This window comes from Lissotriton helveticus, chromosome 1_1 (genome assembly GCF_964261635.1).
Source record: "Lissotriton helveticus chromosome 1_1, aLisHel1.1, whole genome shotgun sequence".
Taxonomy (NCBI): domain Eukaryota; kingdom Metazoa; phylum Chordata; class Amphibia; order Caudata; family Salamandridae; genus Lissotriton; species Lissotriton helveticus.
The window spans coordinates 1,874,542,472-1,874,565,849 of NC_136057.1; the positions used below are offsets into that span (position 1 = coordinate 1,874,542,472).

The 23,378-nt window shown below is 42.6% G+C and overlaps 1 protein-coding gene across 1 annotated transcript in view; it reads left to right on the plus strand.

Moving 5' to 3' along the window:
* Positions 1–23,378, plus strand: part of PAPPA2 (pappalysin 2) — an 888,990-nt gene that overhangs the window by 381,064 nt on the left and 484,548 nt on the right. Inside the window, exons 4-5 of the mRNA XM_078650337.1 lie at positions 11,022–11,315; positions 15,448–15,640. Coding sequence (XP_078506463.1) covers positions 11,022–11,315; positions 15,448–15,640 — 487 coding nt within the window. The remainder of the gene's footprint in view (positions 1–11,021; positions 11,316–15,447; positions 15,641–23,378) is intronic.

Sequence of the window (23,378 nt, forward strand, 5' to 3'; positions counted from 1 at the left end):
TTCTAACAATATCAGATTGTTCTGCCACATCATTGAAAGAGAAAAATCACTATTATCTCCCACTTATACTGGGAAGCCCTTTGACAAGTTCTCCTGACCCTTCCTACACACGGTAATGCACTAAATTTAGGTGAAAACTTTATTTGCCAGGTCTATGCCCTATACGCACAACCTTCTGCCCACATTTGAGTCAACAGATATCTATCAGAAAAAATAAATCTGGCTCAGGGGACAAGACAAGGCTGTTCCCTATCCCACTACTATATTTCCTAGCCATTGAACCCCATCTAGCAGCAATCAGATCTAATATAAACATAGAGGGACTACCAATCGACAATGACACATACAAAAATGTTGCCTATGGAGGTAATGTTTTAATCTTCTCACAAGATGCTGAGACTGCTATCCCTGCAATCTTAGATAACATTTTGTCATGCACAACAGTTTCAGGTTACTCGATAAACTTTGAAAAAACAGAAGTCTTCCCACAAAATAACCTAACCATGCCCTACGTAGTGAACAATACAAAACTACATTGGCAACCATCCCAAATCAAATACCTAGTGATTCATTTCAAAAGCAACATAGAATACACAAGAAAATTAGCTGAAGAAAACCTTTAAAACAAACTCTCACAATGGACCCCTAAATTTATGACATGATGTGGACAAGCAGAATGCATCAAGATGAGGATAGCCACCCCAAATAAATATTAGCATTTCCATGCTACCCCTACAGCTATCGCACACATTTTTCAACAGCATAGACTCCTTACTATCAGATTTACTATGGAAAGGGAAACCAGATAGAATCACTCCTAAAAAACTCAAATAGACAGGCAAAATGGTGGACTAAATATCCAGAATTTCCACAAATGCCAACTTGCCTTTCTAATCAATTAAGCTTCTTGGTGGCACCACCCTTTCCCCTATAACAAACCGCTATGACTGCTCATCGAGGAATACCTCACAAAACCCTTCTCCCTATTATCAACACTAACTATGAAACTGCTGAATATCCAATACTCGCAGACCGTAACCAGAGATACCCTCCCAGATCTTAAACCGTATGATAAAAAATTCCCACTTAACATATAACACTTGGAATTTGTATCCCTTTAGAACAACACTTAAATCTAAATCAAAGGGCAATTCTCCATATGGACGTCATGGGCAAAAAAAACCATTCTATATGTTAATGACCTTGGTTCCACAGCTAAACTCAGATCATTTGCAGACTTAAAAGACACCCACAACTTAGATAATATTGACTTTTGTACTGCTTCAATCTCAAGGTTACCATAAATAAGTGGATTAAACCGCACAAATCATACCTTACCTCATGAAGCAGCCATAACTTAACGCCGACAATAAACTGACAGTTGAGATCCCAAACAGATTGGTTAATCTACACCATTCAACTGATCACACAACCATAACAGAAACAAAAAAATGGAAGAAATCCGGATCCTCTCCCACAAAAATCAAACATTTCCCATCCTCTCACAATTGAAATATTGAACTTTACATAAGCCTCACTGGACGGTGGGCAGTCATAATATCGAGTCTTTTATTTCGACTGGACAGAATATCGAGTAAAAAATATAGAATGGACATAATATCGACTAGACATAATATAGACAACAAAAATATCGACTAGAGAAAATTAATATCGAATAGAATGGACATAATATCGAATCAAAAATATAGAATGGACATAATATCGACTAGACATAATATAGTCAACAAAAATATCGAATTTAAGGTAAGTTAATAATAATTTTTATTTTTGGTGTAATATAAGTCTGTAGCGGGTTGTGGGTTTATAGGGGAATAGGGTGGGAAGTAATTTAATTCTAATTAATTAAATATGTTAATTTATTTATTGATATTTATTTAGAATTAATTGTTAATTACTTATTAATTGGTAATTAATTAAAATATAATTGGTAATGAATTATAATTGATTAATTGATAAATATTTTAATTTTAGTAATTTATTTTCTGTAGCGGGTTGTGGGTTTATAGGGGAATAGGGTGGGAAGTAATTTAATTATAATTAAATAAATATGTTAATTTATTTATTGATATTTATTTAGAATTAATTGTTAATTATTAATTGGTAATTAATTAAAATATAATTGGTAATTAATTAGAATTGATTAATTGATAAATATTTTAATTTTAGTAATTTATTTTCTGTAGCGGGTTGTGGGTTTATAGGGGAATAGGGTGGGAAGTTATTTAATTATAATTATTTACATTTTTTAAATTATTTATTGATATTTATTTATAATTAATTGTGAATTATTTATTAATTGGTAATTAATTAAAATATAATTGGTAATTAATTATAATTGATTAATTGATAAATATTTTAATTTTAGTAATTTATTTTCTGTAGCGGGTTGTGGGTTTATAGGGGAATAGGGTGGGAAGTAATTTAATTATAATTAATTTAATTTTTTTTATTATTTATTGATATTTATTTATAATTAATTGTTAATTATGTATTAATTGGTAATTAATTAAAATTTAATTGGTAATTAATTATAATTGATTAATTGATAAATATGTTAATTTTATTAAATTATTTTCTGTAGCGGGTTGTGGGTTTATAGGGGAATAGGGTGGGAAGTAATTTAATTATAATTAATTAAATATGTTAATTTATTTATTCTTAATTATTTGAAATACATTGTTAATTAAATAATGATTGGTAATTAATAAAAATATGATTGGTAAATAATTTTAATTGATTAATTGATAAATATGTTAATTTCATTCATTTATTGTCTGTAGCGGGTTGTGGGTTTATAGGGGAATAGGGTGGGAAATAATTTAATTCTCATTAATTAAATATGTCATTTAAATTATTGGTATTTATTTTGAATTAATTGTTAATTAATTTTTAATAGGTAATTAATTAAAATATAATTGGTAATTAAAATTAATTTATTAATTTTGAAATAGTAAATTAATTTATTGTTAATAGGTAATTAATTAGTATGAGTAGGCAATTTTTATAATTAAATAATTTTATTTTGTATTTATAAATAAATATTTAATATTTTTTAGACACAAGTACAATATTTTATTTATTTGTAATTGGTATTACTTTTTATGTTATTTATATCTATTTGTGAAGTATTTACTTTCCCTATTATTGCACTCTCTGAAGTTGGAATAGTAATTTTAACCCCTACGCTATACAACACTTTCCCTACTGTTGCACCCACTGGAGTGGGTATGCAACATTTACAACGCAACTTTTACTATGCACTACCATTACAACGAAACTTTTACAACGCAAAAACTTTTACAACGCATACATTTACAAAGCATGTTTTTACAACGCAGATACCTTTACAACGCATACCATTACAACGTAAGTATTGCTAAGTATATAATTATTTTTAAAATGTTATATGTTTGGGTTTTTGGGTAAAGGGGTATTTTTAGGGTTCAGGGTCAGTTTTCAGTTTTTGGGTAAAGGGGTATTTTTGGGGTTCAGGGTCAGTTTTCAGTTTTTGGGTAAAGCGGTATTTTTAGAGTTCATGGTCAGTTTTCAGTTTTTGGATAAAGGGGTATTTTTAGGGTTCAGGGTCAGTTTTCAGTTTCTGGGGTAAAGGGGTATTTTTAGGGTTCAGGGTCAGTTTTCAGTTTTTGGGTAAAGGGGTATTTTTAGGGTTCAGGGTCAGTTTTCAGTTTTTGGGTTAAGGGGTATTTTTAGGGTTCAGGGTCAGTTTTCAGTTTTTGGGTAAAGGGGTATTTGTAGGGTTCAGGGTCAGTTTTCAGTTTTTGGGTAAAGGGGTATTTTTAGGGTTCAGGGTCAGTTTTCAGATTTTGGGGTAAAGGGGTATATTTAGAGTTCAGGGTCAGTTTTCAGTTTTTGGGTAAAGGGGTATTTTTAGGGTTCAGGGTCAGTTTTCAGTTTCTGGGGTAAAGGGGTATTTTTAGGGTTCAGGGCCAGTTTTCAGTTTTTGGGTAAAGGGTTATTTTTAGGGTTCAGGGTCAGTTTTCAGTTTTTGGGGTAAAGGGGTATTTTTAGGGTTCAGGTCAGTCTTCAGTTTTTGGGTAAAGGGGTATTTGTAGGGTTCAGGGTCAGTTTTCAGTTTTTGGGTAAAGGGGTATTTTTAGGGTTCAGGGTCAGTTTAGGGTTTTTGGGGTACAGGGGTACTTTGTAAAAATAAAGTAAAATTACATTTAAATTACATTAATTAAATACAATTAAATAAAATTAAATTATATTATAATATTTTAAATTAATTTATATTAAAAAAAATATTATATACTTACCAATACTTACATTGTAATGGTATGCGTTGTAAAGGTATATGCGTTGTAAAATCTTGCGTTGTAAATGTATGAGTTGTAAAAGTTTTTGTGTTGTAAAAGTTTTGATGTAATGGTAGGTGTTGTAAAAGTATGCGTTGTAACGTCAGACATCCCTGGAGTGGGAATAGTATTTTAACCCCTACGCTATCCAGCGCTTTCCCTACTGTTGCACCCACTGGAGTGGGAATAGTAAATTTTACCTCTACGCTATCCAACACTTTTGCTAATGTTGAACTCACTATAGTTGTTACAATAAATTTTAACCATTTTCTATGCTACGCTAAAAATGTTATATATGTTTATTTAATAATATGTTTTTATATATATATATATATATATATATATATATATATATATATATATATATATATATGTATGTATTATTTTTGGTGATATAATTTTTTTAATTATAGAAATTATTTATTAAAATTAAAATTTTAAAATAATTATTTCTAAGTTTATATTAAATATATTTATTACTATATTAGTTTTAACTTAATTTTAAGACATTTAAAAAAATCGATATTTTGACAGTCTATATTTTTGTAAGTCGATATTTTGGAGTCGATATTTTGGTACTTACCTGTTTGTAGATAGGGAGTCGATATTTTGTCACTCGATATTTTTCACTCGATATTTGTGTATCTCGATATTTGTGACGTCGATATTATGTCAGTGATCCCACTGGACAGCATAAAAAACTCTATAAACTAGATCTCCTAGAGTCAGACCAAAGGTGGAACTGTCATGAATCACCATGCACCCTCAACCACATGCTATTCAACTGTAAGATGCTAAAACTATTTTGGAAGGAAATCCACCACATAAATACGTGGAATTTTCGACACTGTGTTTCCTCTTCACTTCCATGCAGTGAAAGTGGGCCCTTGGTCTCACCCCCTGAAATACAGCTAAACGCTGAGGACATGAGCCTTTTTGACTTCCTGCTTACTATGGGAGTGAAAAATATTCTATGTGAGTGGAAATTGTTCCAAAATCTAACCCACCATACCTGGTGGGCATGGGTATGCTTCACAAGTAGTGCAGATATCTCTTTACTTAATTAACAACTTCAAATCCCAGAGCCCGCACAAACTATGGAATAAATGTGATCTATATATCCAAAAAGTTAAGCCAACCTAAGACATCTTCTTAACAGATCTCCAAGCATACCCACAATGAACACTGAAGTATATGAACCACCTATGTACTACAGCAAGCAACCACTGCACTATGCAGACTTGCACTATCGCTACCCTACACCAACACACCGCTCAGTCTACCGAACTTACATTTCACCTAACCTCCTCGCCTCTTTCTACCGTCCATGGGTTTTATTTCTGCCCTAGCCCTCTCCCCTTCCTCTTTTTCTTTTTCTCACTACACTCTTTGATAATGAGGTTATAACCAACAATACTTTACTCTAAACAGAATCTCTAATGTAACACCCCATGATTTAAATATCGGAAGCATTCTATTCAACAAATACGTTATTTCAACTTTATACCCTTTAACCAATAAAGAATTTTGAAAACAAAAAAAGGTGAAAGATAGGTTAACCTTAGGGAATTGAAAAAAATGGGGATTCACCGTCTAAATCACCCCATGCTGTTGGTGCATGGGTGTTGGCTTGGTTCTTTTGGCCGTGCTTATATTTCTATGGAACCCAAAGCTGGACAGACATATGGGCTAATCGTCCAGTAATACACAGATGATACCATACTAAACCGCGAAATAACAACTCATCTGGAGATTAAAAGCATCTATAATTGCTGGAAGCCACGCCAAACACAGCAGTCATTTGAACATCTATCTATTTATAAAAACCAAAGTATGTCCGTTTGTCCTTTATGCATTACTACACCGTTCATCCGATCGGCATGAAACTTTGGGAAGTTGTTGAGTACACACCTGCGAAGGTTTCTGGCTAAAAAATAAAAACATTTTTTTTAAAGTTGTTGAGTACACTCTCGCGAAGGTTTCTGGCAAAAATAAAAAAGAAGAAAAATGAGTTAAATATCGGCCCCCCGGCCGCCCAGGGCCCTCATAATCTTTCCAATACTGAACGTTTACAGTTTACGGTGCAACTCCCTTTTGCAATGACCATCAACAAAGCACAAGGACAATCGCTGCAAATGTGTGGACTAGATTTGGGGAATCCGTGCTTATCACATGGACAACTGTATGTGGCCAGCTCACGCGTCGGAAAACCTTCTGATTTATTCATGTATGCACCAGACGGAAAAACAAAAAATAACGTGTATCCACAAGCACTCGAATAAATAAACAAAATTAAAACAACACTTTAAAATGTTTTCCATATTAAAATGAATAAGTTTCAATAAAAATGACAATGTAAATTGAATGTTATCTTAACAAGTTTCCTTAAATTTCCTTTCTTCTGAGATCGCAGCAACGCGCGATGGGTAAGCTAGTTTAAAATAAATCCTCTCACAAACTGCATTTCTGCTTCCATCTTCATTTCATTTGTAAATCTCCAATCAGAACTGGCTTGCAATTTTAAATCTCCCTACCGATAGCATCAATAACTAAATTGTTGGGTTTTGTTTTGGTTTGAAGATTACATCTCAACCTACACCCTGTGCTTAATATGTTTTTAAAAAGTGCAAGGAGCCCCAAGTTTTTCGAAAGAGATAGCTACGAGTCCTGCCGAATTTCGAGGTCTGGAATACCAAGGTTACCTCATGCCGCTTTCTTCTATCACTCTAAACTTTTTGCTTTTTTAGATCCCTTATTTACAGCAAACTTATTTTTGTGAATCAGGACTTACTTTACTTCATCCTATTTTGACCAGCATCCCGAAGAGAAAATCAGAAAAGGAAGAAAGAAGGAGGAAGTGAAAGATAAAGGAAAAGAGTGAAAAGAAGTAGAAAGCAGGGATTTCTACCTTTTTTTGTCACCGTTTTCCCTATCTTTCCCCATTTTCCTCATCATTGTCTGCCCTATCTTGTATCTTTCTCTTCCTCCTTCTTTCTTCCTTTTATGCTTTTCTCTCTTATGGTGTTGGTCAAAATACGATGCTGAAAAGTAGGTCCTGGCTTAAAATAAGTGCTGGTACTGAACTCCTGCAACCAGCGACACAAATTAAGCATTCCTCTTGTTCAGAAACACAGTGAGCAGACACAAATTTAAACTTTGCTTTCCCTGAAGCATAAAAAAACATCATAAAAGGATCTGACCTCTGAAGGGGTGCATGCACTGACAATGTCCAGAGGGAAAACAGCAATTACAACGATGGCCGAACCAAGCGTTGCCTTTTCAAAGTGGTCGGATCAACGAATGAGTCTTAACCATGGATTCCTTTACCATGCATGTTGCTACAACGGCATGCCTTAGGTAAAGCAGCATTGGACTTTAATGCTTTCCCTGCTGTTGCTCGGACTGTAGTTGGAATAGTAAAATAGACTGTCCCAAATGCCAGCGCTTTCCCTAAGGCAAGTCGTTGTAAAGACTTGCGTGGTAAAGGAATGCGTGGTTATGATGCGCTTGTTTTGTTGTTAAGGAACACGTGGTTTAGACATGCCTTGTTTTGTCGTACAACCATCCAGAGAGGTGTATACAAATGCTTTGTTGAGTGTCTTCTTGGTCAATTTGCTTATCTTGATATAAACTGATTCATTTTCAGTGGTCCATTTGAGCACAGCTACCTGCACGTCTGTCGGTACACAGTCTTCTTACGTAAGGTCAATGTCCATAGAAACCTGCTAAATGCTCACAAAGGATTGCATTGTTCTCACAGAAGGACCGGTGTGAAAAATATTTATTTTCTGGAGAAGTGAGGCTCTGTGATTTAAAGATAGAATACCCTAGCATATAAACCTTGATTTTCAAGAATCTTTAAAACAATCCCTTGTGCGATATCAACGGGATGGGGAAAGGTCTTACTTAGGCTTGTTCAGGAAATAAATGCTTACATGCAAGCTCTGAACTCTGTACCTTGCCTGTGTATTCATGATGCTTAAGTCAATTGACTCTTAGCATATCTGAGGACCATCCTCGCAGGTCAACATATAAATGGGTAGAATGAACCGCTCGCATATCCATGGAAACTCTAGCTCGCTCAGGTCTCTTCTGGATCAAGGATTGTCTGATCACAAAATTTTGTTCAAGCCTGAATGCAGAGCTGCAGCTGTCCTACACTACTGTAGAAGAATGTCTGCCCACTTCCATAGCTCCTTGCAAGGGTCTCTACTAGCCAGATATTTATTTCCTTCCTAACATGTTTGTCTGAGGTCCTAGGCCATACAAACTTCAAGTCGAGATTGTTAATATGTAAGTATGCGAGTCCACCTTTGCTAAATGACTGTTGCCAATTCTTGTTTTGTCCAATAACTGATTAAGCGTTTGACTTGCACCATATCCATATATTAGGCTCTACCAACACACCCACTTGTTAGAAGAGTGCTTGTGCTCTGTAGAACTGCAAAGAAGGAAAGCATAAGATTAGCGTTTGAATGTTGAAATTGCCCTAGCTATAATGAGCTGCCCTTACTGTGATCTGTGTGCTCTAAGCGGACAACCACTGCTCATAGCATTGCAATATTGTATATTTCACAGGACAATTGCCCTAAGAAGGGAAGTTTGCAGGCAAATGGACTGAGAAAAAGTTTAATTTCTAGCTAAAAGCAACTGGTAAATTGCAAGTTTGACCATCTGTAGAATCTGACGTTAGAATCTGACTTTGCACGGCGAATGAATTCACAGACATTACTCCGAGACACCTACTCAATACAAAAGCTTTTGGTGACTCACCAAGAGACAGGTTACTGTCACAGGGCAGGAGGACCAGGGTGATCAGGGACCATGACCGCTCTAATAGATCCAAGATTTTTATGGCCCTAGGCAAGTAATATTTTGGGGCCCCCTTTTTGGAAAAAACTTTGAATTTTATTGCCTACTTTCTGCTAATTCAAGTCTGCAAAATACTAAAGAATATTGAATTATATGCTAAATTATAAGAAATTGTGTCAGATGAAATCGGGCAAATATATACATCATGACTGGGATCCCAAAAACCTAAGATAACATTGGGTATAGAGAGAGAGTCTGAGGTGCAGGTAGGTAACCAGTTAGGAAGAGGTTGAGATAGTGAACTAGAGGTGATTTACAGAGAAAACTCATCACTTTTCATGAGATCCTTTAGAAGATGGGAGCCCTACGCAATTTCCCATGCATTAAAACATCTCTGACAAGACAGCTGATGGGCCAGCCATTACCGAGTTCCCGGGTAGCCCACCTTTAAATACCTCTTGAAGGTTATTTTGTAACCTCTAGCAGGGCTTATTCTTTAGCCAGGTAGCATTATAGATCCTGGTGTATTGTGGAACTCTTTTAATCCTCAGTTTTTTTGTTTGTGGGGAATTTACTCTGTGCTTGTTCAGACTTTATCAATTTTTTTATGACATTGTGATGTTTGCTAATTTCCTGTGCTGAGCAACATTGCACCGTTGACCAGCAGTTAGCAAAGTTTACACTTCAATAAATACCTGCAATAAATTAAACTAAATTCAGGCCAGTAGTAGTGATTTAAGAGGTACTCTTTTACATGATCCTACAGTTTTTCCTGTACTGCTGTTCTTGTTAGCTTCTCCGGTCCTGCTCCAGAAGCATGTTGTAAGGAATGGGATAAGGAATAAGGATAAAGTTGTATTGAAGTTTGCTGCAAAGTATTTGGACATGATACAGTCGTTCCACTTCCTCGTCCCCGCTGATTGAGGCAGTGTTTAATTTATAAAATAATAAGTGCCAGAGCCATGACCAGGAGGACACTGCAGCATACACCACCCATTGCCAGGGCATCACTGCCAATGACGTTACCAAAATAATTACTAACCATCTCTCTCGCCTGCAAGTGCGATAGTTCATATTATTTCAGGTCCCCAAAGCTAAAGGAATGGCTGGAGAGGCAGGTATTAGTGTTTTTTTTTTATAGAATACTGTATTCATAAACAACTGTTGTTCTGCTCATCTCTAAGTAAGATGAGCAGCACCACCATGTGGCAGAGTGTCATAAGTGTGGTGATGACAATTAAGTGCCGGTGCTGAGGTTAAGTGCCGGTGCCGAGCAACGGAAACCACTGGCTCAAATTAAGCATTGGATTGAGGAAAGGCAACGCATGGGATTAGAAAGGGTGACCCAGTTGTAATGAAGTTTGTTGGTAATCATGTCCTTCTATTTCATTCCTCATGGGCACATTCTTTTTAGTTCATACTGTAACAATTTATTGTAAATTACCTTCTAACTAGGGCTGGGTGGAATTAAATTATAGCAGCGTTATTCTCCAGAATTCTGGAATTTTGTGCAATGCTTGCGAAATTCTTGAAATTACACCATAATTCTGGTTTACGTAACAACAGGGTAAACATTTACATAGAATAGTATTGCCGCAAATGCAGGAGAACAACAGAATGCGGGTGGCTGTTATTTGCGGTGCTGCTATTTAAAGAATCCTTGTGGCAAAAATTGATGCAAGGCAACATTTTACAGTAAAATATAGTGGAAAATGATCTCATAATTAAGTGCAATTTCATGTAATTTTGCCGCTATTATGCTAATGCAAAATATGTGAATTTTGCACACCCCTACTTCTATAACTTCTCTGCTATTCCTTGCAGCGTTGATGTATGCCATGCATTACAATTTGATTTCCGCTTCGTTTACAGGCGGAGTGGTCTTGAACCCTGCATACTATGGCATGCCTGGCCACACTAACACCATGATCCACGAGGTAGGCCACGTCCTTGGCCTCTACCACGTCTTCAAAGGGGTGAGTGAACGGGAGTCCTGCGATGACCCTTGCCGCGAGACTGTGCCCTCCATGGAGACCGGGGACCTCTGCGCCGACACCGCCCCCACGCCAAAGAGCAAGCTCTGTAGGGATCCGGACCATGCCAATGATACCTGTGAGCATGCCCTCTTCTCTGGGACACCCTACAACAACTACATGAGCTACACAGGTGAGCTGAGGACACGCAGCGTGTGCACCCCGATTTTCTTTGGTGACACTCCGATGACAGTAGAGGTTCTAAAACCACATGAGGACAGAATATATAAGTTTAAATAAACGTAAGCCATCCTCAAAGTATAGACTAGTACACAGGTCCAATAATATACCAGTTTCCAGTATCACATGCCATCTAGGGAAGTATGAGAGTAAGTGTGTAAGCATTATGGACCTGATTTAGAATTGTGTTCCAATAAACGATCCTTTGATTTCCTGAGGAAGTGCGTAATCAGGACAAGGGTCCAATGGTGGAATGTATTCTACCCTACTATGTGGCAAATAAAATATAAATGTATGCCTAATAATGGTTGAATAAATAAGATATAGGGCCAGATGTATCAACCGTTTTCCCGCTCGCAAACGATCCGATTCGTAAAATCGGCCCGTTTGCGAATGGGAAAAAGCCTTTTGGGATGTATCATCCCAAAGGGCATGCGCAAAATAGGGAATCGCAATTTTTGTGATTGCCTAAGTTGCGAATGCATTTAGAGAATCGCAATTTGCAATTCTCTAAATGCAGGAAGCGCTTTTCAAATTGCAAGCCTGCCTTAAGGAATCGCAATTTACCCCAAACTTCAAGTTGGTGGTAAATTGCAAATCCTTAGAAAAATGCACATTTTTGCATTTTTCTAAGTGCCATGTGGCGCACAAACATGCTCTTAGGGCATGTATGTGTGCCACATGTGCACATATGCATATTTCAGGGGTGCAACAGGGTGTCCTTTTGGCACCCTTGTACCCTTGAAATTGGATGCCTGTAGGCCCATAGAAATGAATGGAAGGCCATTCCATATTCCCGACTTGCAATTTGCGAGTCGCAAATAAGGAATGTGTAAGATTCACAATTCTTTTTATGAATCCTACATAGATTAACAATTCTTTTTGTGAATCCTACATACATTGCATTTTGCGAGTCCATAATAACGAATCAGTAAAATTCGTTATTGGGGACTCACAAAATACTAACAGACACATGCATCAAAGTTATTTGCGATCGCAAACAGTGCGAATTGCAAAAATCGGCCATTTGCGATCGCAAAATTAGCTCTTGCGATGCATGAAACGACTTGCCACTCGCACTTTAAAAAAATCGCAATTTTTTGCGAATTTTCAAATTGCGATTGCATTTAAGGAATTGCAATTTGGTATTCCTTAAATGCAATGCAAGAACCACTTGAGAATTGCGATTTCGCTAATAGGGGGCGCAAATTACCATGAAGTTGAACTTCATGGTAATTTGCAAAAACTTTGAAAAATTCACTTTTGTGTATTTTTCAAAGTTTCATGTTGCGCACAGACATGCCGTTAGGGCATGTTTGTGAGCAACATATGTGCACAGAACAATTTCAGGGGGTGCAACAGGGTGTCCTTTTGATACCCTTGCACCCTGAAATTGCATGCACAATTTGCGAGGACCTATTGGTACTCGCAAATAGCACATGCAATTTCCCATTCATTGCTATGGGCCTGTAGGCCCATAGGAATGAATGGGAAGCCAATCCTTATTTGTGACTCGCAATTTGCCAGTCGTAAATAAGGAATGTGTAGGAATCGCTATTTTTATATCGATTCCTACATGCATAGGCTTTTGCGAGACCCTAATTGCGATTCCTTAACTATCGCAATTAAGGACTCACAAAATCCTACCTTGATGATGTGCCTGTAAGTTAATACATTTGGCCCATAATGTTAAATGGTTTTCCATGAATTAAGTAAGCTAAGTTTACATTCTGAACCCAGGGCAAAGTTGTCATTTTTGGGCCACATTCAACATTTTTTATAATTTCCTTGTGTCTTTGAGGGTAAATGAATCCGTTCTGTTCTATGATATAAGGCCATACTTGGCATGTCTATAAAGGATGGTGCCTTAAGGGAGACGATGGCGGTTCAACGTCGCCCTTTAACTTATTCAGCATTTACAGCCTGGACTCCCCCTTTCTTTACAATGCTGCGGCCCCTGCATCCTAGGCCTCTCCGCTGAGAGCTCAGGTAGAGGTGGGTGAGGGATGCTAGACGTCAGGCCTCTGGGGCATGGTCAGTGGTGGTCTGCATGTTTCACAGGGTCATTAGAGAGGATGGGGTGGAGCTGCTATGAGTACTGGCCGCGTCTTGTGCGCATATGTAAGGATGGTGTAAAAGGCTGGTCACCCGGCCTTGTACCCTAATCACGTCTCTGTCTATCTCCTTCCCGTGACCACCACCCTCTGCTTGTGATGTCTGTTTGACCCCATGTTTATGTGTTCCCTCCCATCTTATCCATACTGATATACTTGTGGCCAACCTCTCTCACTCTCTCCTTCTCTCTGCCTTCTTTTTTCCCATCTCTGCCCCTCCACTTTTCTTTCCTGATGCTTCTTTTTAACTAACTTCCATTCTTTTTCCTCCTTTGCGCTATTCTCCTGTTGCCCTTTACCCCCTTCATATTTTCTCCTTCTTCTACTCTTCGTGCTTGCTCTCACTTGCCCACCCTCTATCAGTTGCCTCCTCGTCTCTCTCATTTGCGCTACTGCGCTTCTCTCTTGCTCTCTCACTGCCCCTCTTTCACCTCCGCACCTGCTCCTTCTTGCTCGGTATACTGCTCTTTCCCTGTCTCTTTTCCTATTGTCTATGCTGCCTTCTCTTTGCCCTCACGCTTCCATTCCTCGTCCCATCTCCCTCGTTGTCCCTACTGCATCTTTCCCTCTGTCTGCTCTCTCCTACTGTCTCTTCCCCTGCAATGTCCTGCCCTTTTCTCTTCAATTCCCTGTCTCTCATCGTTTGCCTTTCACTTTCACTCTTTAAATTACTCCCTCTCTCTCTGCCCCTGTACACCCCATCCCTGCTGCTCGCTCTCTCTATCCCTTCATGCTCTCTCTTACCCCTATCTCTGTCCTTTCTCGTTCCCCCTTATGCCCCCTCTCCCTAACCCTCTTAACTCACTCCTTCCCCCCCCCTCAGACCCCTCTGGGTCAACTTCCTTCTCTACTTGTCCACTCTTCCTCTCCTTGCTTCCCCCTCTTTTTCTGTCCCCTGTTGCCTGCTTATCTTCTCCTTCTTTGTCTGCTCCCAATTGCACCAACACACTCTGCTTTCCTCTCTCTATCCCCCTTCCTCCCTCCTACTTTGTCTCTCTGCCTCCTCTTGCTTCCCTCCCTCTTTGTTTCCTCTTGCTTCCCTTACCTGTCCCTCGCTCTCTGCCTTCAATCTGTCTATGTCCACTCTTACTCCATTCTCCCTCCTATCTCTCTTTCTGTCCCCCACTTGGCCTCCTTTTGTCCCCTCTGACTCGCCTTATTTCTTCACTGCCCCATTCCCCCCATTGCCCTTCTTTGCTCACCATACCCTCCCCCTGTCCTTGTTCCCGCTTGCACCTTCTTACCACTTCCTTCCCTCTCTGACACCCTTTGCTTCCCTTACCCCTCCCCATCACCCTTTTTAGGTTGAGCATTCAAGACCGCTTGTATATACTTTAGCATATACTTATTATTATATACATATATGTGTATTGTGTATGTACTTTGTGGGCTCTGGAGATCATCCCTAGGACTTGTCTGCTTCCGCTTAGGGACTTTCTTCTGCTCAACTGTCTCTATTTAACTGTCTTAATAGAAAACGACCAGCAGAGGTCAGTAAAATACCAGAATTGCTTTCTGCAGTGGACTTTCTTTTTTTTATTTTTCTGGCAACTGCCTCTATTTAACTTTTTTGATAGAAAACGACCAGCAGAGGTCAGTAAAATACCAGAATTGCTTTCTACAGCGGACTTTCTTTTTTTTATTTTTCTGGCAACTGCCTCTATTTAGCTTTTTTGATAGAAAACGATCAGCAGAGGTCAGTAAAATACCAGAATCACTTGTTCCCATACCTGGCATGTCACACAGTTTGGTGCTTACTTTCCCTCCATGTTAAAGAACAGTAGATGTTTCAGCACCCAGGCTAATGTGTTGCATAGATAAATACATATAAGGTCCCAAAGACAAGACCGATTGCATTGCAAATGCTTGTTGCTCTTTCTTTCCACACTCTTCTCTCTCTGACCCTCCCTTGCTCCCTTTTTCTCCCCATTTCCTCTCCGGCCTCTCTGACATCTCTGCTTCCGCTTTCAGATGACGGCTGCACGGACAGCTTTACTCCAAACCAAGTTGCCCGGATGCACTGCTACTTAGATCTCGTTTACCAGAAGTGGAGTCCAAGTCGAAAGCCTGCCCCTATCCCTATGCCTCCCGTGGTGATTGGACAGTGTCAGGATTCCGTCTCGATCCATTGGCTGCCTCCTATCAGCGGTGTTCTGTATGAAAGGTAGGCATGGCCAATATCTAAATGTTCAGATCGTTCAGTTCCAGTTCAAAGCATCCTTCTGTCTCAGCCATCTTCTAGCACAGCCAGGCATTCACAGCATGTGACTGGCTAACAGTGCTGTTCAACCAAACGTCCACCTCATGCAGGCCAATGAACAAATGTGCACACCATGGGTCCACCCTGAATATCAACCCCCGAATATTGATGGGACACAATATTGAGGACAAAATATTTAAAAAAAAATATCAACTGGTAATTCTACAATTTTCATACTTAACTCCTAAAATATGTACCTAAGAGGTACACATATTCAAGGTACGTACATGTGGCGTTAGGAATAGTATATCTATACTTCCATATATGCACCTACCTTTCGATATTCTGTCCTTGATATTCTTGTACCATGATATCCTGAGAATCAATAATCCGTAGTACAATATTTATCCCAGCAGAATGAAACAACAAGTAAAGTCCTGTGGCACACACATCCATATGCAGAGTACATGACACGAACTCAAAGCTGCATCGAGCACATCATGTTCTCAGTAGCGACATATCCCCTGCCAAAGTGGCGGGGCGGGCCGAAGGAAGGAGGTGGCAAGGGGGGTGGCGCTCCTCCGCCCTAATGGAGGGGCCGCCACTGCATGTTCTTCCAATTAATCATATATAAGAATGAGTAACCAGTAGTTTCGACATACTTATAGATCACCATGCCTCCAGTTAATGAGAAAGTGGCGAACTAAGGCAAATGGCACATAGGCGCCAAAGTTGCTATCATGCCACGCAAATGCTAGAAATATTGATATGAATGCTGGTGCAACCATAACACGTCAACATCCCTGGCTGTCTCCATATCCACAGCAATGATAAAGATGAGGTCAGAGACCTGCTCTTCAATGAGTACAGGATCATCCAGTTATGGGTACCAAATGCAGGAAGATGAGATAGTACAGAGCTCTCGGGCACTATGGGCAGTACAGTGCTGGGTATGGAAGGCGTAGTATGAGGTGTGTGTACTATTGTTGTGTGGGCATTAAGCTCTATGGCACATGGAATTTTGGTGTCTATGTGGTGCACAAAGAGCCTTCTAATTTCGGGCGGTGGGGGGAGGGTGGATTCTTTAAAAGAGCTATGGGCAGTTGTGTAATTGGGGCATAACCTGAAATTAAGAACGTTGTACTTCCTGCACCTGTCAATGGAGACTATTCAATGAAAAGACCCCCCTTTCAGCCCCAACACTTTGGCGACGAGATGTTCACAATCTGCAGGGTAATATAGGAGGACTGTAGGTGTGGGGAAGCTGTTCCACCGTGTACAGACGGGCTTCTTGAAGCCACAGAAAGGTGCTGACATGAGAAAGGTACAGATTGGAGCCATGCACCCTCACATTCGCCGGCAAGTAGTGTCAACACTCTGATAGGCAGGAAGAGTCCAGTCAGAAGAGTGGGCAGACAGCCAGGCAGCAATCTTGATTAACTGACTTTGATGCACCTAATCTCAAATGACCAGCAAACGACTACCTGGGCAGAATTATAGAGGGTGTCACCTGGAATCCATTTTTCAGTGATCAGAGTGCTGGGAATTTTTATCTCTCCTTAATAATCTTTATTCGTTTTTTTTTTCTTAAAACCACTTACATAAATACAACAAAACACAGTAAAATAAAAGTACAAGATTAATAAACAAAATAGGAAGGCGCGTTCATTGGGTAGGATAATCCATATATCAGCCTCAAAACTTAATAGTAAAACCAGAAGAAATAAATTCAAATAATTAAACGTGAAATAAACCTTGTCAGCTATAAATACAATTGTTTTCAACATTTTAAATCAATTTAAGTACAAAGCAATCAAAACAAGCATTTACAATGCAATGGTTTCGCCTTTGGAAAAGTTAGAGCTATTGGCATTGTAAATGACAAATTTTGTATTTATGTGTTGGTTTTGAAAACAGATAAATAAATGGCATTGTCATTTACATTGCCATTAGCTTAATCTCTTGCAACCTATTGTACCCTACGGACGAGCTCAGCAGACAGCAATTACTACTATAGCAGGGTTCGCAGCCCCGCTCATTATTTATTATTTACCCGAGGCTGAAAATACATGTTATTGCTATTCTAAGCCATTACCATACGACACAGTAAGGCATCGGAGGGAGGGGGGTGGGGCAGGGCAAGCCTCAGGAAGAGAGGCTGACTGAAGTACACATAGCCTAGTTCAGAGCCCGACTGTAAGCTGTATTCTCAAAAAAAATACACTTTTTGAGAGAGTGAGCAGTTATATTCATAAATAGTTGCACGCCCGTCAGCCCTGGCCATGGTTTACTGGTATGTCACCGCCTCTACCTAAGAGTACTTGCACCAGTGCGTGTCATGCAGGCTGTCTAAAAACACACATATGGCACAGAAGTCTTAATTTTAAAACATACCGGCACTCTCTCTCTCTGGTACATACTTCATTCTGATGACCAATGGCTTCGTGTGGCAGCTGAGCCCAACTCCAGCACTTCTCCTCCCAGCTCTTCTCAGGTCCTAGTGTGATGCCACCTCACCATACTGTACCGCCCGCTGACAGGAAAGGGGGCAAGCTGGAGGCACTCAGGCAGTAGCATGACATGGCAGTTTCCTGTGATATGTGCCATCTTCACCCAGTACCTTCTGCTGACAGAGGGGCACAGGACAGCCTTACAGGGGGCAATGCCTGGGGCATAATGGGGATGCATGGGACCCACATGGGGCAGGCTGGAGGTACTCCAGGGAGCTGACTGGAAGTCTCCTGTGATGTGTGCCACCTTCATCCATTACCTGCCAGTGACAGAGGGGCACAGGAGAGTCTTACAGGGAGAAATGCCTGGTGTGGGGAGGCAAGGAGCCCACAGGGGCAGGCTGGAAGCACTCAGGCAGTAGCATGCCATGGCAGTCTCCTGTGATGTGCGCCACCTTCATCCATTACCTGCCAGTGACAGAGGGGCACAGGAGAGTCTTACAGGGAGAAATGCCTGGTGTGGGGAGGCAAGGAGCCCACAGGGGCAGGCTGGAAGCACTCAGGCAGTAGCATGCCATGGCAGTCTCCTGTGATGTGCGCCACCTTCATCCATTACCTGCCAGTGACAGAGGGGCACAGGAGAGTCTTACAGGGAGAAATGCCTGGTGTGGGGAGGCAAGGAGCCCACAGGGGCAGGCTGGAAGCACTCAGGCAGTAGCATGCCATGGCAGTCTCCTGTGATGTGCGCCACCTTCATCCATTACCTGCCAGTGACAGAGGGGCACAGGAGAGTCTTACAGGGGGAAATGCCTGGTGTGGGGATGCAAGGAGCCCACAGGGGCAGGCTGGAAGCACTCAGGCAGTAGCATGCCATGGCAGTCTCCTGTGATGTGCGCCACCTTCATCCAATACCTGCCAGTGACAGAGGGGCACAGGAGAGTCTTACAGGGGGAAATGCCTGGTGTGGGGATGCAAGGAGCCCACAGGGGCAGGCTGGAAGCACTCAGGCAGTAGCATGCCATGGCAGTCTCCTGTGATGTGCGCCACCTTCATCCATTACCTGCCAGTGACAGAGGGGCACAGGAGAGTCTTACAGGGGGAAATGCCTGGTGTGGGGAGGCAAGGAGCCCACAGGGGCAGGCTGGAAGCACTCAGGCAGTAGCATGCCATGGCAGTCTCCTGTGATGTGCGCCACCTTCATCCATTACCTGCCAGTGACAGAGGGGCACAGGAGAGTCTTACAGGGAGAAATGCCTGGTGTGGGGAGGCAAGGAGCCCACAGGGGCAGGCTGGAAGCACTCAGGCAGTAGCATGCCATGGCAGTCTCCTAGATGTGCGCCACCTTCATCCATTACCTGCCAGTGACAGAGGGGCACAGGAGAGTCTTACAGGGGGAAATGCCTGGTGTGGGGATGCAAGGAGCCCACAGGGGCAGGCTGGAAGCACTCAGGCAGTAGCATGCCATGGCAGTCTCCTGTGATGTGCGCCACCTTCATCCAATACCTGCCAGTGACAGAGGGGCACAGGAGAGTCTTACAGGGGGAAATGCCTGGTGTGGGGATGCAAGGAGCCCACAGGGGCAGGCTGGAAGCACTCAGGCAGTAGCATGCCATGGCAGTCTCCTGTGATGTGCGCCACCTTCATCCATTACCTGCCAGTGACAGAGGGGCACAGGAGAGTCTTACAGGGGGAAATGCCTGGTGTGGGGATGCAAGGAGCCCACAGGGGCAGGCTGGAAGCACTCAGGCAGTAGTAGCATGCCATGGCGGTCTCCTGTGACGTGTGCCACCTTCATCCAGCCCTGGTTTTCCCCCCCACTGTTGTTTTCACTCTGGGAATTGTTGCATGTGTTTATATATTTATTTATTTCCCACGGCGCCGGTGCTCGCAGGGTTTTAGGGTGCAGAGTGCTGCCGTTCCATGGTTGATGTTTTCACAGCCAAGAGTCCGTTTGGCATCAGTGACCGAGGTGGGGGGGTTGTTATGGCATACATGTTGCCCGCAGGTACATTATGGGGCCACCCGTTTCCACCATGTGCATTTTGGGGACCAAAACATGGGACCTAGTTGATTTTGTGGGTGCTCAAGGTGTGCACATGATGCTAAGCGGGGACTCAATGTCTTGGGTGGTCGAGGGGGGAAACGAGGACGACATTGGGGGCCCCCTCCCACCCCCGCTGTATTCGTAGACCCTGGAGCATCACTTACCTGGGGGTGGTCTGTGAGCCCCAGGGGTGGGGGCACCCCGATCCTCGGTGCTGGTCCTCAGGGGTCTGTCCTCTTCGGGGGTCTGTCCTCCTCGGGGGGGTGTCTGTCCTCCTTGGGGGGGGGGGGTCTTTCCTCCTCGGGGGTGTCTGTCCTCCTCGGGGGGGGTCTTTCCTCCTCGGGGGTCTCTCCCTCCTCGCTCAGGGTCTCCCAGCAGTGCTCCTCAGCTTCAGTCCAGTCCGTCCGCAGCGTCCTCCTGGGCCTGGTAAACTGCTGCGGCTCCGGAGCAGACCATTCCACCCGAGGGAGGGGGGGCTGGGCCAGCGCACTAACAGACGAGAAGGGGTGGGCCACGCCAGACCCTCACTCACAGACCCCCCCCCCTACAGGACACCCTACCTCCAGACCTGACGGACCCGCCCGGGGGTGGCACCGGTCCCTGAGCCTCCTCTCACTGTGCACGAGGGACTCCCACCCCCCTGCCTGGCCCTTGGTATCTCCCAGCCTCGTGATCCGTCCCTCCCACATCCTCCTTCCCTTTCATCACTGCGGGGGGGGGGGTACCCCCGCTTCACCTCTCATGTAGCGCTCTCTGCTGCTCTCAGATCTAAGGCGCTACTGATGACCCAGAGGGGCGCTCAGCTCAGCCCCTTCGGAGGCTGGTGCTCCTCTCTGCATGTCAGTCATATGCAATGTGTGAAATAACAGAACAGAGAAGAATCCAGCTCACTAAATAGGTCGTTCATCTGCGTCACATTAGGATGTTCGGATATTTCTTGGGCAACGTAGACTTGTAAGGACACGGACGGCGGGAGGGGGCGGGAGGGGACACGGACGGCGGGAGGGGGCGGGAGGGGACACGGACGGCGGGAGGGGGCGGGAGGGGACACGGACGGCGGGAGGGGGCGGGAGGGGGCGGGAAACGTGCACAGGACAGCGAGGGGGGGGGCGGAAAGGCACACGGAGGGGGCGGGACGGACGGCGGGAGGGGGCGGGAGAGGACACGGAGGGGGCGGGAATGGACAGCGCATCTGAATTCACTTTCAGTGAAAGGGGAGGGAACGGGGAAAAACGTAACTCCGCCCTGGGAAAAAATCTCGGGAACGCCCCCGAATCTGGTCCGGCCTTGACGGACAGATCCGGCACCCAATGGCTAGCCTCCATTTATGGAGCTAGCCAATGAGAGCCGGGGGACGTTCCCGAAGTGCTTAGTGTAGACATAGGATTTCACCTGCGCTGAAAGTCTGCGCAGAGCGCAGCCTTTCGGCAGGCGAAACCCAAAAATCTTAGAAGAGGAACAAGATACTGCCGACTGAGTGATTTGAAAAAGCCGCAGAATATGAGAAAGTACATGGTGTTTTGTTTAATCTGTCTCTTTTCTTGAGGTCTGGGCATTTGGACAACAGGAGCTCAGCGGTGTGGGAGGAGTGTGTGAACATTGAACTGTGGATTGGTGAGTGGCATCAGACAGTGTTAATCAGAAGCAAGGACTGTGCTTTTGACTCCACTGTGGTGGGCAAGCATTTTGAGGACCAGGATTTCTTTTTCTTCATTAGATTTAAACCTGAGCAAGAGAGGGAAAGGCAGAAATGGGAGAAAGAAGGAAGAAGAGGAAGATAGAAAAGCCGCTGCAAAGGTGGAACGCAGGGATGAAAAAGAATCTGTAAGAGTGAGATAAAAAGGCAGGAAGTGGAGGAGTTGCAAGAAAGAGGCATGGGTGGAAGCAAGACTGGTTAACATTGGTATTTGGCAGCACCAGCATTTACCAGTGCTAGCTGTGGGCTCCTAAGAAAAAAATTGAGGGCCTGCCCTAATTGTAATTTTTTTTTACAAATTAAGCACTGTAATTGGACTGTTATTTGGCACCACCTGTTGCCATTGAGGGGGGCTATCTGCCACCTTTGTTTCCACACATTACAGGCCATAATAGTTGGGTGCTACTGAACGCTTATGCGCATCATTTCAAAATAAGGTGCGCAAAACTCTACCTCACACTCCATCAATCTCACTCCCCCACACTCTCTCACTTATTCCTTCTCACTCAGTCGTTTTGTAACTCTCATTCACTCTCAAATCCAATGTTCTCATCCTTACTTCATTCACTTCACCTTTTTTCAAATTTCATATTCTCATTTATTCTCAAATGACTAAATATCATACACTTACTTTCAATCCCACATGTATGCTCACACACTTGCACTTACAATGCTGCCTCCCACACACATGCACACATTCACTCTTTCATATTTGCTCACTTACATTCCTCCACTTACTCACACTTATTCTCACTCACACTCTCTCACACTAATTCACACTTCCTCGCAGTCGATCTCACACTTGTTCATCCTTCCTCTCACATTCTGTCTTTCTTGCTCACTCACTGTCACTCTCATTCACACTGACCTACACGCACTCTCATTCTCACATTTTCACTTTCTCATTCTCACTCAGTCTTGCTTATTCCAGCTCACTGTGACTCACTTATTCTAAGTTGCAGTTACACTTACAATCACTCACTGTCAATTATTCTCACTCACTCCACCTATCGCTCACTCTCTCTCACTTTACTCATAAAGCATACATGCTCACACATTCAAAAGTTTTGTCTCACACATGTATGCACCTAGCATTTCAGCATTTCTTAACTTCGGCTTCCTGTGTCGGTTTAGTTGGACGTCCCCTGCTGTATAGAGCATTGGGACAGGAAGGCAGCTCCCTTCGCCTCAGGCACTAACAGGGCCAAACTGGCTGTAGTGGGCACCAGACGTTTTCCCAGTGGGCCAGAAGAGTGAGGGACATCATTTTTTGACCCATGGGGGCTGGGCAGACACTAGCACCCCTGTCCCCCTCATTCCCACCCCACCGGGGAGCTTCTCAGTAGCCCCCCCCCCCTCAATTGAGTGGAATTTCCAGGCTGGTTTCCCAGTCCGGCCATGGGTACTAAACTAGGAAAGTAAAAGCTGGAGCCTGCACAGGTGCCAGCATGCAGCCTCTTGGTTTTTTACCACGTCCTTCCTGAACTTGTCACGGTCAGACAGGAGAGGTTG